Raw genomic sequence first — 13,529 nt, 5'->3', positions numbered from 1 at the left:
ACCAAATGTAGATTTTAGCTCGATCCTAATACACGAATAGATCTAGATGGAGTATCTTCATACAAACGCTTGTCAAAAACAGACCAAGTTTTTATTGGTGTGCATGAATAGGTATACCAGAATTAACAGTTAATACGCAGTAAATGGGGGGCATGTATATTGTAAGGTTAAGTTTAAAAATAAAATCGATGCAAAATACTTACGAATATTTCATAATGTTTACTTCATAATCTGAGAATAGACTTAGAATATGTATTCCTAGTCTTCCTAGTAATCTTTGTCGTGACTGTCATTACTGTTAACATTAAAAAATGACGCACTGTTTAACCGAAACTCGACCTGTTTTTGACATTCGACTCCATCTTAAAGTGTACGATCTAAGCCTCAATAACATGGTAATAACGCTGTCAAATTGTAATTTTGCACTAAATTTGAAAAGCGTTCCAATCTGTGTTATTGAGGTATTTAAAGGACACAATGTAACGCACCGAGCGCACTTGTACTATACATATAATGCACGTCTCTTTGCATTTTGCACTTACTAACTACTTACCTGCTTTTTCTTCCTCAATTGCCTTTAAAGTTTCAGATTTGACCACACATACAAAGTGATTAATTAAAGTGCCCTCGCCTTATCTCTACCAGTGTCGGAGGTGTCCATCGTAACCAACACCGAATTTTATTGTTCGTACACACAAACATAAGGATGGACAAACTGTTTATGTTTGTCCAAGTGGAACGGCATCAGATCTCATGTTTCCCATTCATACGTTAATCTTTAGTGGCTATTAAAAAGTCGTAATGCATTCACTGGTGTCGCTGGCGTACCTACGGGACAGTGCGTCGTTAGCCACCTGATACCAGGCTATCATAACCGCGATAGAGTTGCTTTTCAGACAGGAATACAGTCGATAATTTGGTATGCTCGTAATTGGTGTATTATGTATTTAATGTCTTTAATGACAAATGACTACTTAAAGAGTCAATTTCAACGCTGTATGAGTGTTGTTAAAATTTTAATACTTTTTATTCATAGCTAGTTAAACTAATAGACGTCGTTCTTCCAAAAGCTATGGAAATATTTTAATTGGCAGCTAAGAAAAGTGTGTATGAAGAAAATTAATATGATATTTTTACAGTTTTACGGGTATTTTTTTTCAATTTTTCTCTTCATAAAAATTTTCATTGAATTTTAAAATGTTTGAAAAAAATCTATCGCTCCAGCCGTACTCGAGTTCAATTACCTTATAACTGACCCTAATTATTTTTTTTGGATCGGGATACCCTAATCGCCTAGCAGTATAAAATATACTTTACAACCTATTCTCATACTTACCAAATATGCATAAAATTTTTCTTAAAAATCGGTTCCGTAGAAGCTCAACTACAAACATTATGACATTATATTTTTATATGTAAGGTGTAGATTTAGAGAAGGTATTTTTTCTAATTTTATTTCACAAAGAATAGGTAGATTCGAAGTGTTACAATGATCGATCCAATTCCGACCCTAAATCGTAGTATTTACATGAACTAATATGCTGCTGATAACGTGCTGCAAATCTATTACTAAATAAAATGGTTACTAAATAAAAAAAAAAAACATTCATATAACGCCTTGTCTGCAGTCGCAGCATTTGGCATTGTAGCAAAACCAAGCTTGTCTGTAGCTTGGTTATAGAATATAGACTTGGCTGATATAGAGTACCTATACACCAGAGCAACGATTCCTAAAGTTCTGCGGAACCTAAGGGTTCTGTAAAAAAGTAACCAGGATTCCGCAAATATATATATACAGTGAAATAATTTTAATTTTCACATAAAAAATTAAAGGAACATACAAAGTGCTATAGTTTTAAAATATTTCAAATAAAAGCTTTTGTTTTTAATTAAATTACAGTGTTTTTGATTTGTAATCAAGCGTAGCAGCTACTTGCAAAAACCCCCAAGGGGAAGGCCTATGATCAGCAGGGGACGATTGACAGCTGATAAGGTGATGATGATCGATGTTGCCATGATGCTGCAGTAGTTCCACTAATTTTATAATGCGATAACATAACAAAACAAAACGTACACAACAGTAACAGCAGAGACAGATCAAAAGAATTGATAAAAAAAACCACCCAGAGATAACACCAATAAAACAAATTTGTTCAACTCGATAGCTAACGAGATGCGATTTATCGAGCAAGATGTCTCTCTCGATACTCCTCACCTTAAATTGTACGGTCGACATTACGTTTTGGAATCAAATAGTCTCATCTCGAAACCACCGTGCAATCAAAATTAAACTTAAACTCTATAATTATATAAGTCGACATTAGATTTTTGCATGTAAAATAAATACACCTACATTTCACTTATTATATTTCCTATCTATATTATATATAATTTGTAACGTTATGTTAAAATTATACAACATTTGACAGGAGAGAACGTAAATAAATAATATCGAGAGAATCAAAAGAGTTTTGTGTGGGTTACTCTATGTGGTAGATGTCGCTGATATTGACATGTGATATATAATAAAATTTTGAGAAGTGTCGAAATCAGCCATTCTTACCTTATAATGTTCACATATATTTAGGTCAAAGGTTCTCAACGTGGGTGAGAACGCCCAATTGTGGACGTTTTAGACTTTCAGGGAAGCAATAGAAGATCCAGAGAAAATTAGGGAAGTGAGAGATGACGACACTTTTAAATATAATTGTGGCAATAGTTGTTTTCAAATTCCGTGACAAATAAATAAGTAAAATTTAGATATTGAATTCTATAAAAAAGCATATTGACAAAGTAGTTGTTGGGCAAGATAAAGTTTTTTTTTATACAACTTAGAATGGCAAACAAACTGACGGCCCACCTGATGGAAAGTGATAACCGTCGCCTATAGACATGAGCAGTACCATGGACTTAACAGAGTATACTGTTTCGTTCATGATAGTCTCTATACGTTGCACTTCCTGAGGACTCAGGTGTTATTCCTCTGTGCCTTGTAAATTCACTGTGATACTTTTATTCTTAGATCAGTAATAGAGTCATCAGATAGTGTCTCTCTTGAAATGCTCTATCAAAAGTGTTCTAATTTTGTTTAAAAAATACCGTCATTTCCTAAAAGTATAAACTTGTTTTGATCTCGTAATTGGTGGTTTTCATTACACCGTCATTTAATATATTTATTTGTATTTAGTGTATTGTACTCTCTGACCGCGTATTTTTTTCACAACAATAAAACCATAATATTAACCTATTATGGTTAATTCCTGATGAATTCATTATGACGGGCTGACTGGCCTATTTTCATTCTCATCGATCACCCTTCACTGGTATCCCGTTGGAGTAGGCGGGGGGTTATCATACCATTTTCATCCATCAAAAAAAAAAAACCAAACCTATATACCTAGCAGAAAATAATTTTAAACAACAAATAATGAAGGTACGACAAAAAATTATAAACTACCGATATCACGAGAACATATATCGTTATCACTGGTTAAACAAAAATAAAACCAACGAACGAAACCATTCCTAACAAATTACGGGCGCCTAAAACAATAAAAAAAAGTGTCATTAAAATAAATCACTAATAAAATTGACATTTCACGCGATGAGTCCAAAATGTGAGCATGGAATTAATATCACCAATAGGTATCTCGGGAATAATCAACGATAACTGAACATAAATATGGCGGTCGATAAATTTGAAAATTTATTTTGGTGGAAGGCGTAGTAGGAGCGAGACGGGACGAGCCAGGAGTCCCCGCTCGTAAATATAAAGTGAGATAAAACAATAAACGGATTACGTAAAAATAAAGAAGCGTTTTGTCCCGATGCTTGTTTAGAATACAGGCTGTTGTTATTTGTCACTGATAAAACTGTGTAACAAAGTTTTAATATTTATTTATTGCACCAAAAACATAAAAATATGTAATGACAATTAAACAATTCAAATGAATACGGTAGCATAAAGTGCAGATTAAATATATACATAAAGGTACAAAAAACAGTCTTATCGCTAAGGTAATTTCTTACAGACAATCTTTGATTGAAAGAGAATAGATATATATATATATATATAATAAATGCGAAAGCTTATAGCGATTGGTGGATATTTCTCTCTTATACACATTTTAATGGATGATTGATGATTTGATGATTGAAACCACCTATGTACCAAATTTCATTCAAATCCATTGAATGAAATTTGGTACATAGGTGGGTTATATCCTAACTTAGCATATAGGATACTTTATATCGATTACTGATTGACACAGGCGGAGCCGCGGGATACAACTATTCTATTAATATCAATAACAAATAAACGTTGTTAATAAAATAACTGGTCTTGTCACGATTAAAGTAGGTATATTTTTGTGGGAAAAACTATTTTTTACTTCTAATTTAATTTAAAATGTTAATAAACATTTTTACGTACTCTACGGTTTTTGAGTCTCCGGTTAGAAAACTCAATTCCAATTTTAAATTTAATTTCAGAATGACATAACATTAAATGTAACAAAACGGACAACTCCCATTACCCATTGAATGTGTGCAATAAATGTAAATTTAACGCAACAACCTGTATAACAAACGATACCAAAGCGCGCGGGCGCGTTGTCGCCGCATAAAACGAATAAATTAGCCCGCGCTATCGCAAGATCGGCCGGCCTCACACCTCGAGTGGAATGCGACCCGTGATTTACGCCCTTTCTCACACGCGATATCTCTTAGTGACGTCTGCTATCCTGGGAGGTGGAGGTCTATAGTTGCTAGGGGAGGTAACCTAGTACTTAATAAGACAAAATACTTAAAAAGAAATTCTTAATTTAAATCTTTGCTGTTAATCAATTTTGTTGGGATATGGGGGAATGGAGCGTGGAGGCGGCCTCATTGTCAGATCGAACCACACGTGAAACCTCCTGGAAACCGTCCTGATTAATTCGTGTTAAATTCATCACGATGAGTTAAATGATTTGCTATCATGCTCTCTTATCAAACCTTATTGGTGCTCCGCCAGCGTATATCAATAATGTTTACCATCTATAAAAAAAATGCATATTTATATTTCTCCATACGCCATTAGTATCAGAGATGCATTCTAGTGATTTTTTTTTTATTTTAGTTCGACTACACAAATAAATATCTCAATAAAGTCACCATATCTTTGCCTTTATGCGCTACCTGCACAACCCAGTATCTTTTCATTAGTGTTTTCTTTAATTTCATTAATATATCCATATTTATATTCACGATAGATAACATCTACTTAAGTTTCAATTATTATTACTATACCATCATATTCTGCAAATTACTCTAGTGCGAGAGACAGGTTACAAAACCATAGAAAAAACTTGCTAAAACCTAACTTAATAATTAAATCAAACATTTGTTTGTGAGAAATTCAATTCAATTCAACACCAACACTGAATTAAATTACAATCATCATCATCATTTCAGCCATTATTCGTCCACTGCTGGACATAAGCCTCCCCCATAGACTGCCATAAAGAACGGTCCTGAGCCACCTGCGTCCATTGACTCCCTGCAAAAAATTACAATAAAAGCTGCCAAAATGCCAATTGTCATCCGCATCGAACTACATACGACGCACTGATTTATATCTCTGTTATTTTTTTTTCTCTTGCCGCTTCTAAATAAGGATTCAAAATGCACTTAGTATAATTATCTTATTCCAATCAGCATTACCATATCAACCATTATCTATTCACTGTTGAACATAACAATGTTAAACCTCTCCCATAGACTGTCTTGAGCTAACTACATCGACTAACTCCCTGCAATGGGGGGAAAGGGATTGTTAGGAATGGAGATTGAGAATCTATGGGATTATGAGATCTATTCGCAATGGGATTCTCACCTAAACAGGTCGACCTCCTCGCGGTTCCTCCTGGAAACTATCATGGTTAATTCCTGATGGATTTATCATGATGGGCCTGTTTACTGGCCTGTTTTTATTCTCATCTATCACCCTTCACTGGTGCTCTGCGTATCTCGGTAGCACAGGCGGAGTTACCATACCATTTTCACCCATTAAAAAAAAACTCCCTGCAATGCATTTAAGGTATTAATGAATTTACTGGGTACGGAGGAATAACACCTGAGTCCTCAGAAATGGCAACGTATGGGGAGTGTCATGGGAGAAACAGTATATTCTGTTATGTCCATGGTACTGCTCATGTCTGCAGGCGACGGTTACCACTTTCTATTAGGTGTGCCGTCAGCTTGTTTGCCATTCTAAGTTGTATAAAAAAAAAAGGTCATCACTCGATCTAGTAGGTATATCGTCCTACACAGCGTTTGCCCGTACGGGGTTAACAATCACTAACTTTTCTTCCCCATCGGTTGCCAGTTCTACGAGCTATTTGACTAACACATTGCCACTTTTACTTGCTTATTCTTCAGGCTATATCGGCCACTTTAGTTCTTCTGCGGATATTCTCATTTCAAATTTTATTATACAGAGAAACTCCGAGCATAACCCTCTCTATATGGGGAGAAGGGATTGCTAGTAATGCGGATTATCAGCTCCATTGCTAATAATATACACTAACAGGTCGACCTCCCCGTGGTCTCCCCTGGAGACCATCGTGCTGAATTCCAAATGTATTCATCACGATGAGCTAACTGACCTGCTTTCATCCTCATCTGTCATCTATCACTGGTGCCCCGCCAGCGTATACCGATAGCGCAGGCGGGGTAACCATTCCATTATCATCCATAAAATAAAACCCTCTCTAGTTACTTGAATATTTTGCATACGGGCAACCATGTAGAATCATGTTTTTTTTTATGGGTGAAAATGCTATGGTAACCCCGCCTCTGCTAACGGGATACGCTGGCGGAGCACCAGTGAAGGGTGATAGATGAGAATAAAAACAGACCAGTTAGCCCATCATGATGAATTCATCAGGAATTAACTATAATGGTTTCCAGGGAGAACCGCGAGGAGGTTGACCTGGTTGGGTATATTGCTAGCAATGGGATTCTCAGTCTCCATTACTAACTATCTCTTTCCCCCCTGTAGAATCATGTTTCGGTTCCATAAGTCATCATAGCTTATTCCAATATCTAATATAATAAAAGATTGCTTATACTTCTTACCTGATTAATTTACAAAATCATATTTTGATAGGTCTTGTATTTTATTATTCAACCTTTTAAAATAATGGGAGTCATGAACGATCATGATTCATAATGTCCTTTGTTTCTATATCAAGTTCGTATATCAAATGGAGACACAGTGGCGCCCTCGGTGTGCTGTTAAATAAATTCAATCCGATTTTATTAATGTTGTCACCGTTATCTCGATCTTAGAAGGCGACGTTTAAGACTTTTATTATTTATAACTTACATGTTTATCTCTAATCTTTTTACGTTAGAAAACTTGGATTGTTAACCGTTACATGCTTGATTTTTTTGTTCGGAATTTAAATTGGTCCTGTTACACGTTCATGTGTTCCTAGTACCTATCAATTATAAAATAATTGGAATATTCCAAAATTTAGAATGGACGTAGTTTTCTAGGACTATATCGTCATACTCGTAGAATACTGACGGATCTATACATGTAATATTTGTCAGATCCGTCAGTATTCTACGACTATGACGATATTGTAAAGTCTACATGTTAAAGTAAAAAGTACCAGGGGATAAATATCCAGCAAAATAAAACGAGAATTGGTACAACTTTGTTTACGAAATATTGATATTATAAATATCAAATTTTGTAAACATGTTTAGATGTTTGTTTCTTAATCAAGTTGATTATGATGAAAATGTAGTTTTTTTTTTTTTTATAAAAACAACTTTAAATGTCAAACAAGCCGACGATCCACCTGATGGTAATTTATAACCCTCGCTTAAAAATATGAATAGTATTCTATATACCGCAGAATATAACTTTATGGTAGATACCCTAAGTAAATTGGTACACATGTATGACTGTAACTACTAATGAACTGTCAGTTTTCACATATTGGGTTTGCTGGAAGAAATCTCTATTGGAGATAAGCTCGCCTTTGTGCACTATTATGTTTGTTTTTACACTTCAATAACCTTTTGTGTACAATAAAGAATAAAGAATAACTTCCATTTCTGAGAAATGTTGCAGTATCTACGGATATAAAGTAATCGTTTGATATCACATTGCCACAGATAATCTATCACACTATTATGAAATGAAGAAAAAGATACATTCGACAATAAATAAAAAAATTGCTTATTTCTAAATTAACCCTTCGCACGATTTTTTTTTATTGGTGAAATAAATCAAGATGATATTCATAATCAAAATTAAAGGAAAAATGGTTAAAAAAATAAATTTGACAGCTATGTTTTTTTTTCTGCAATGGACATTAAAAAAGGTATCCAGACACGATCAACTTAAAGTGAACTTGTTCTTTTATATAATTTTTGAGCATTAAATGTTATGATGGAAATTTTCACCATTATGCAAATAAGGGATAAGAAATTATCACGTAGTATCAAATATTATTATTATTATTTTGTACATCATCATCATATCGGCTCTTAACTGTCCACTGCTGAACATAAGCCTCCCCCTTGGGGAGTTTTGCCAGTAGTAGCCACGCTTGGCAGGCGAATTGGTAACCGCAGTTAGGCTTTGGAGATGTTTTAAGAGAGACGCTGCTGCCCGTCCCTCGCCCTCCCTTAATCGCCTCTTACGACACCCACGGAGTGGTAGGTAGGAGAGATTAAGGGGTGGCCTATTTTGTATCGAGACCACACGGAATTTTGTCCATAATTTATTATAATTACTATCAATATATTGATGGGATTATAATCCCATATCTTGAACGATTATAATCGATTGCAAATTATTATTAATTAAATGCTGGACCAATCGATATTTAAATAATTAATCACCAATAATAGTGACTGATAATCCATGTTGAGACAATACTACCATCTTTACTACTGTCTATAGGCGACGGTTACCACTTTCCATCAGGTGAGCCGTCAGCTTGTTTGCCATTCTAGGTTGTATAAAAAAAAGACGCAATTTGACAGAGTAGATTAAATTACTTGCTGCATCTCGCGCTAGTACCCGCGTGAATCAGTACATAACGTATCCTGCATGCTAATTTAGAATATAACCTACCAGTGTACCAAATTCCTTTCATATCCGTTCAGTAGTTTTTGCATGACACACTAACAAACATCGTTACACAACAAATAGAATTAAATATGTGTGGTCCCGGCATAGTATAAGCCACCTCTTCGTTTCCCGCGGGCATCGTAAGAGGCGACTAAGAGAACTTAATGATAGAGGGATGGGCAACAGCGTCCCTCTTAAAACATCACCAAAAGCCTAGCTGCGGTTTCCTACCCGCCAGCTAAGCGTGGCAACTGCTGGCAAACTCCCCTTAATATGGGAAAATAATTGTTAGTAATGGAGATTGAGAATCCCATTGCTAGCAATATACACCCAACCAGGTCAACCTTCTCGCGGTTCTCCCTGGAAACAATCATGGTTAATTCCTGATGAATTCATCATGATGGGCTAACTGGCCTGTTTTCATTCTCATCTATCACCCTTCACTGGTGCTCCGCCAGCATATCCCGTTAGCGCAGGCGGGGGTTACCATACCATTTTCACCCATCAAAAAAACCCCCTTAGTGGAAAACCTTATAAAATGATTTTTTTTATACCACTGAGGTGCCAAACAAGCATACGGCCCACCTGATGGTAAGTGGTTACCGTAGCCTATAAACACCTGCAATACCAGAGGTATTACGCGTGCGTTGCCGACCCTGAAGAAACCCCTTTTGAAGAACCTCATGCTGTAGTCTCTTGGGAAAACCTCGGAATGAAATTATGTTGATGAATAAATCTATATGCCATAGATCACTTCCTATAAGTCATTATAATTAATGATCAGGCATATAGAGAATATTAATCCACATTTAATTAAATAATAACAGTGTCGTCAGCGCCCACATTCCTTGCTTCGTGTACGAGTACGCTGAAATTTATAGCTCTCTCTTAATTGAGTTGACAAAAGTCATTTGAATACGATAGTAAATAATGTCGTACGAATGGTCATTGGTGATTATTAATTAATTTATTGTTTTCTTGACTTAATTGTGTCACTGTAACATCAGGAATGCAGACTTGAAATGTTCTATTGTATTATTATTTTTTTAATTATATCTGCATATCAATCTAAAGCTTACAGTTGTTACCATAGATTAGTTAAACTTGCGATAAACATATGTTAAACCTGTTATCGCAATTTTAACTTTTTTGTACATATTCATGGTTTTCAATAAAAATGTATCAAAAATATGTTTGAATATAAACAAAAGAAACTATGTCATATTAAAAATAAAAGGTTTAAAAACTGTTTAAAATAATAGGTAATATTCCATTTTTAATAAGTAAAATACTCAAATGTCTACCAAAAACGGTTAAGTGCGAGCAGAACTCACACGTCAAGGGTTCCATACATAAATATTTTATAAACATAGATATGAAATAAAATTACTTTTATTGCATTTGTTACATAAAATTGATTCTTAATAATTGTCATTAAAGACTTTTTATAACAACTATAAAAAAAAATATGTAGCGTAGGTATATATAAGTAAAAACTACTTTTAAAATATACAAATGAAGGCTGTTCACATAATACCCCACTTGCACTAGTTTTTTTTTTTTTTATGGGATGAAAATGGAATGATAACCTGCGCCTGCGTTATCGGTATACGCTGGCGGGGCACCAGCGAGAGAAGACAAATGCGGATGAAAACCCATCCTGACGAATTCATCTAGAATTAATCACGATGACTTCTATGGCCACCGTATGGAGGTCGACCTGATAGCGTATATTGCTCGCAGTGGAGCTGCTACTTCTTACTACTAACAACCCTTTTCCCCCCACTTGCACTAGTAGGTTAATTTTGAAATTTTGAATATCCCTAGGAAAAGAAGTTAAAAACATTTTTCCCAATTATTTTCACTGCATTATATGTAGGTCAATAATATGTAAAACTGGTACAAATTACAAATCGATAGTATTAATTGTTACTGAGATATTGCGCTATGACAGACGGACGGACAAAGTTGCACCGTAAAGGCTCTTTTGTACCTTTTGGTACAGAACCCTAAAAAGCACCTCTATCACTTTCGTGTTTCTACCGTGAAGCAGTTGTGTTTGCATGGCTATGTTTCGGTTTGAAGGGTGGAATATGGCGTGAATTTACAGGGTACAGAGGAATAACACCTGAGTCTTCAGGAATAGCAACGCATGGGGGGTATCATGGGCGAAACAGTATACTCTGTTATGTCCATAGTACAGTTCATTGTCTGAAGGCGACGATTACCATTTTCCATCAGGTGAGTCGTCAGCTTGTTTGCCATTCTGAGTAGTATAAAAAAAGCACAATATTAATTGAAATAATGTCACGTTTACTGTGAATAAAACGTGCAAACAATCTCTCGGGTGCCGATTCAATTGGATCTTTATCTAAATATTAAAGCTATGTCGGCGAAACTTTAATACAAGCCATTCTTTACATACACAATACAGTTCCTAGAAGGCTAAAGTTGTTTTGTATAAATGCATGAGAAAACCTCGTTTATTTGGTATAAAAAAGTGTAATAATATATTGGCAGGCGGGTTGTCAACCGCAGTTAAGCTTTGGTGATCTTTCAAGAGGAACACTGCTGCCCGTCCCTAGACCATTACTTTCCCTTAGTCGTCTCTTGCAACACCTACGGAAAAGGGGGGGAGGGGGATGGTCCAGAATCACTCACAGGTCGGAACCACTCGGCATATTATAATAATATACTCGTATAAATTTTGTTTACGTAATTTTTGTATTGTTTCAGGCAAAACGACCGAGAACAGAGACTAATACTGATGTACCGGATCGGTGAGTCTCGCCTCTTAATACGAGTGTGGTTCTATTTAACCGCCTTGAAAGATGAGAGTTCCATATCTGATTGTACCTGTAATTCTTACCATCTTTACCTTAATATTATTAATGTGAAAGTGAGTTTGTTTCTTGCCCTATAGCGCTTTAACGGCTTAACCAATCTCTATGAAATTTGCTATACATGTACTACATGGGATGGGGAGGGATTTAGGCTTTCCATCCTGGTTAATGAACATATCCCGGTCACGCTGACAAAGTCACCGGTAAAAGTTTGTTATAAATATATTGTCAAAAACTATTTCACTTAATCTACTTATTTTTTATTATATTAACTTATCATTTCTCTACTAACATTTTTAATAAAACTACTTGTTTCATTTTCCTTCCATCCAAACCTTAAAATTTACTTTTTTTAACTGACAAAAGAAAAAAAGATAAATGAACAATTTTACCTTTCAAAATCGGATTTTAACAAGAAATCGCATCTTTAAATCTCCAATACAGAATATGTGTAACAGAACACCTATTGTGTTTCTGATACACTTCCTTTGATCAAGGCGTGATAATCGGAACCCAGAGGACCTGGGGCGTGGTCCATTTGGGGCATTATTAAGTAGCCCTTTTCACGGCAATTGTGTACTGACAATATGGGGATTACATGAGGATTAAGAGCCCTTTTTATTGTGTTTTGAAGTAGCGTTGACGTGAGCGTAATCTCTATTGATTTTATAGATGCCTAGTACCCCAAAAATCTCGATTGAAATAAATGTTTACTTATTTTAAAGATGATATATTTTTTTAATAAATAAAATGCATCTAAAAATGTAGATTACAAATTAGGTGCAGTCACATAAAATTTTAATTTTGAAGCATTTTTTTATTTCGCAATGAAAAAAGTTAATAATAATAAATAATAAAGTCAGTCAGGTGAAATGAAGTCAAATGAATCGAAAAACTTCCCTTTTTGGTAATTTTTTTTTTATACAACTTAGAATGGCAAACTATTTGACGGCCCACCTGATGGAAAGTTGTAACCGTCGCCTGTAGATACGAGCAGTACCATGGACATAACAGAGTATACTGTTTCGCCCATGATACCCCCCATGCATTGCCATTCCTGAGGACTCAGGTGTTATTTCTCTGTACCACTTAAATTAATCTCTAAAAGACGAAAGAAAAAAATTAATAAATATTTACAAATATTAATAACAATAAATTGATATATAAAATGCAGATAGGAATGTTATCGTATTGGTTGGCTACGGATTCGATAACATACATAAAATTCCAAAGCTGACGCTCCAAGCGAATACTAAGACAAATGGTTTGGTATGCAACACGCCGCATTCCGTTCACTTATTAGGTTAATTAGTGGTTAACACGGTCTTCGAGCGAGCTACACAGCGAACATCTGTTGTGTTAAAAAACGCAGAAAATCGCGTTAACGCAAAACCTCAAATATTTCAATAGCGTTGAATAAATTAGATAAACGATATACGTAAGTTGTAAAATGAGTTTTCATACAATATTTTTCTAGAGACTTGTCAGAATAGGGTTCTTCAAAAAGGGTAAAATGGAGTAAAAATAGAAAAGAATTCCAAGTAACAACA

General features: G+C 35.1%; 1 protein-coding gene across 10 annotated transcripts in view; it reads left to right on the top strand.

The window, feature by feature from the left end:
- The window catches only part of LOC113511113 (eyes absent homolog 2), a 66,329-nt gene that overhangs the window by 26,134 nt on the left and 26,666 nt on the right, over positions 1-13,529 (top strand). For all 10 annotated transcript variants that reach the window (XM_052903205.1, XM_052903204.1, XM_052903202.1 and 7 more), the window contains one exon: positions 11,873-11,916. In XM_052903205.1, coding sequence (XP_052759165.1) covers positions 11,873-11,916 — 44 coding nt within the window. The remainder of the gene's footprint in view (positions 1-11,872; positions 11,917-13,529) is intronic.

This window comes from Galleria mellonella, unplaced genomic scaffold, assembly GCF_026898425.1.
Source record: "Galleria mellonella isolate WM207_F2 unplaced genomic scaffold, CSIRO_AGI_GalMel_v1 utg133, whole genome shotgun sequence".
Classification (NCBI taxonomy): Eukaryota; Metazoa; Arthropoda; class Insecta; order Lepidoptera; family Pyralidae; genus Galleria; species Galleria mellonella.
Note: the sequence above shows the minus strand (reverse complement) of the source record. Positions and strands in the feature narration are given on the sequence as shown.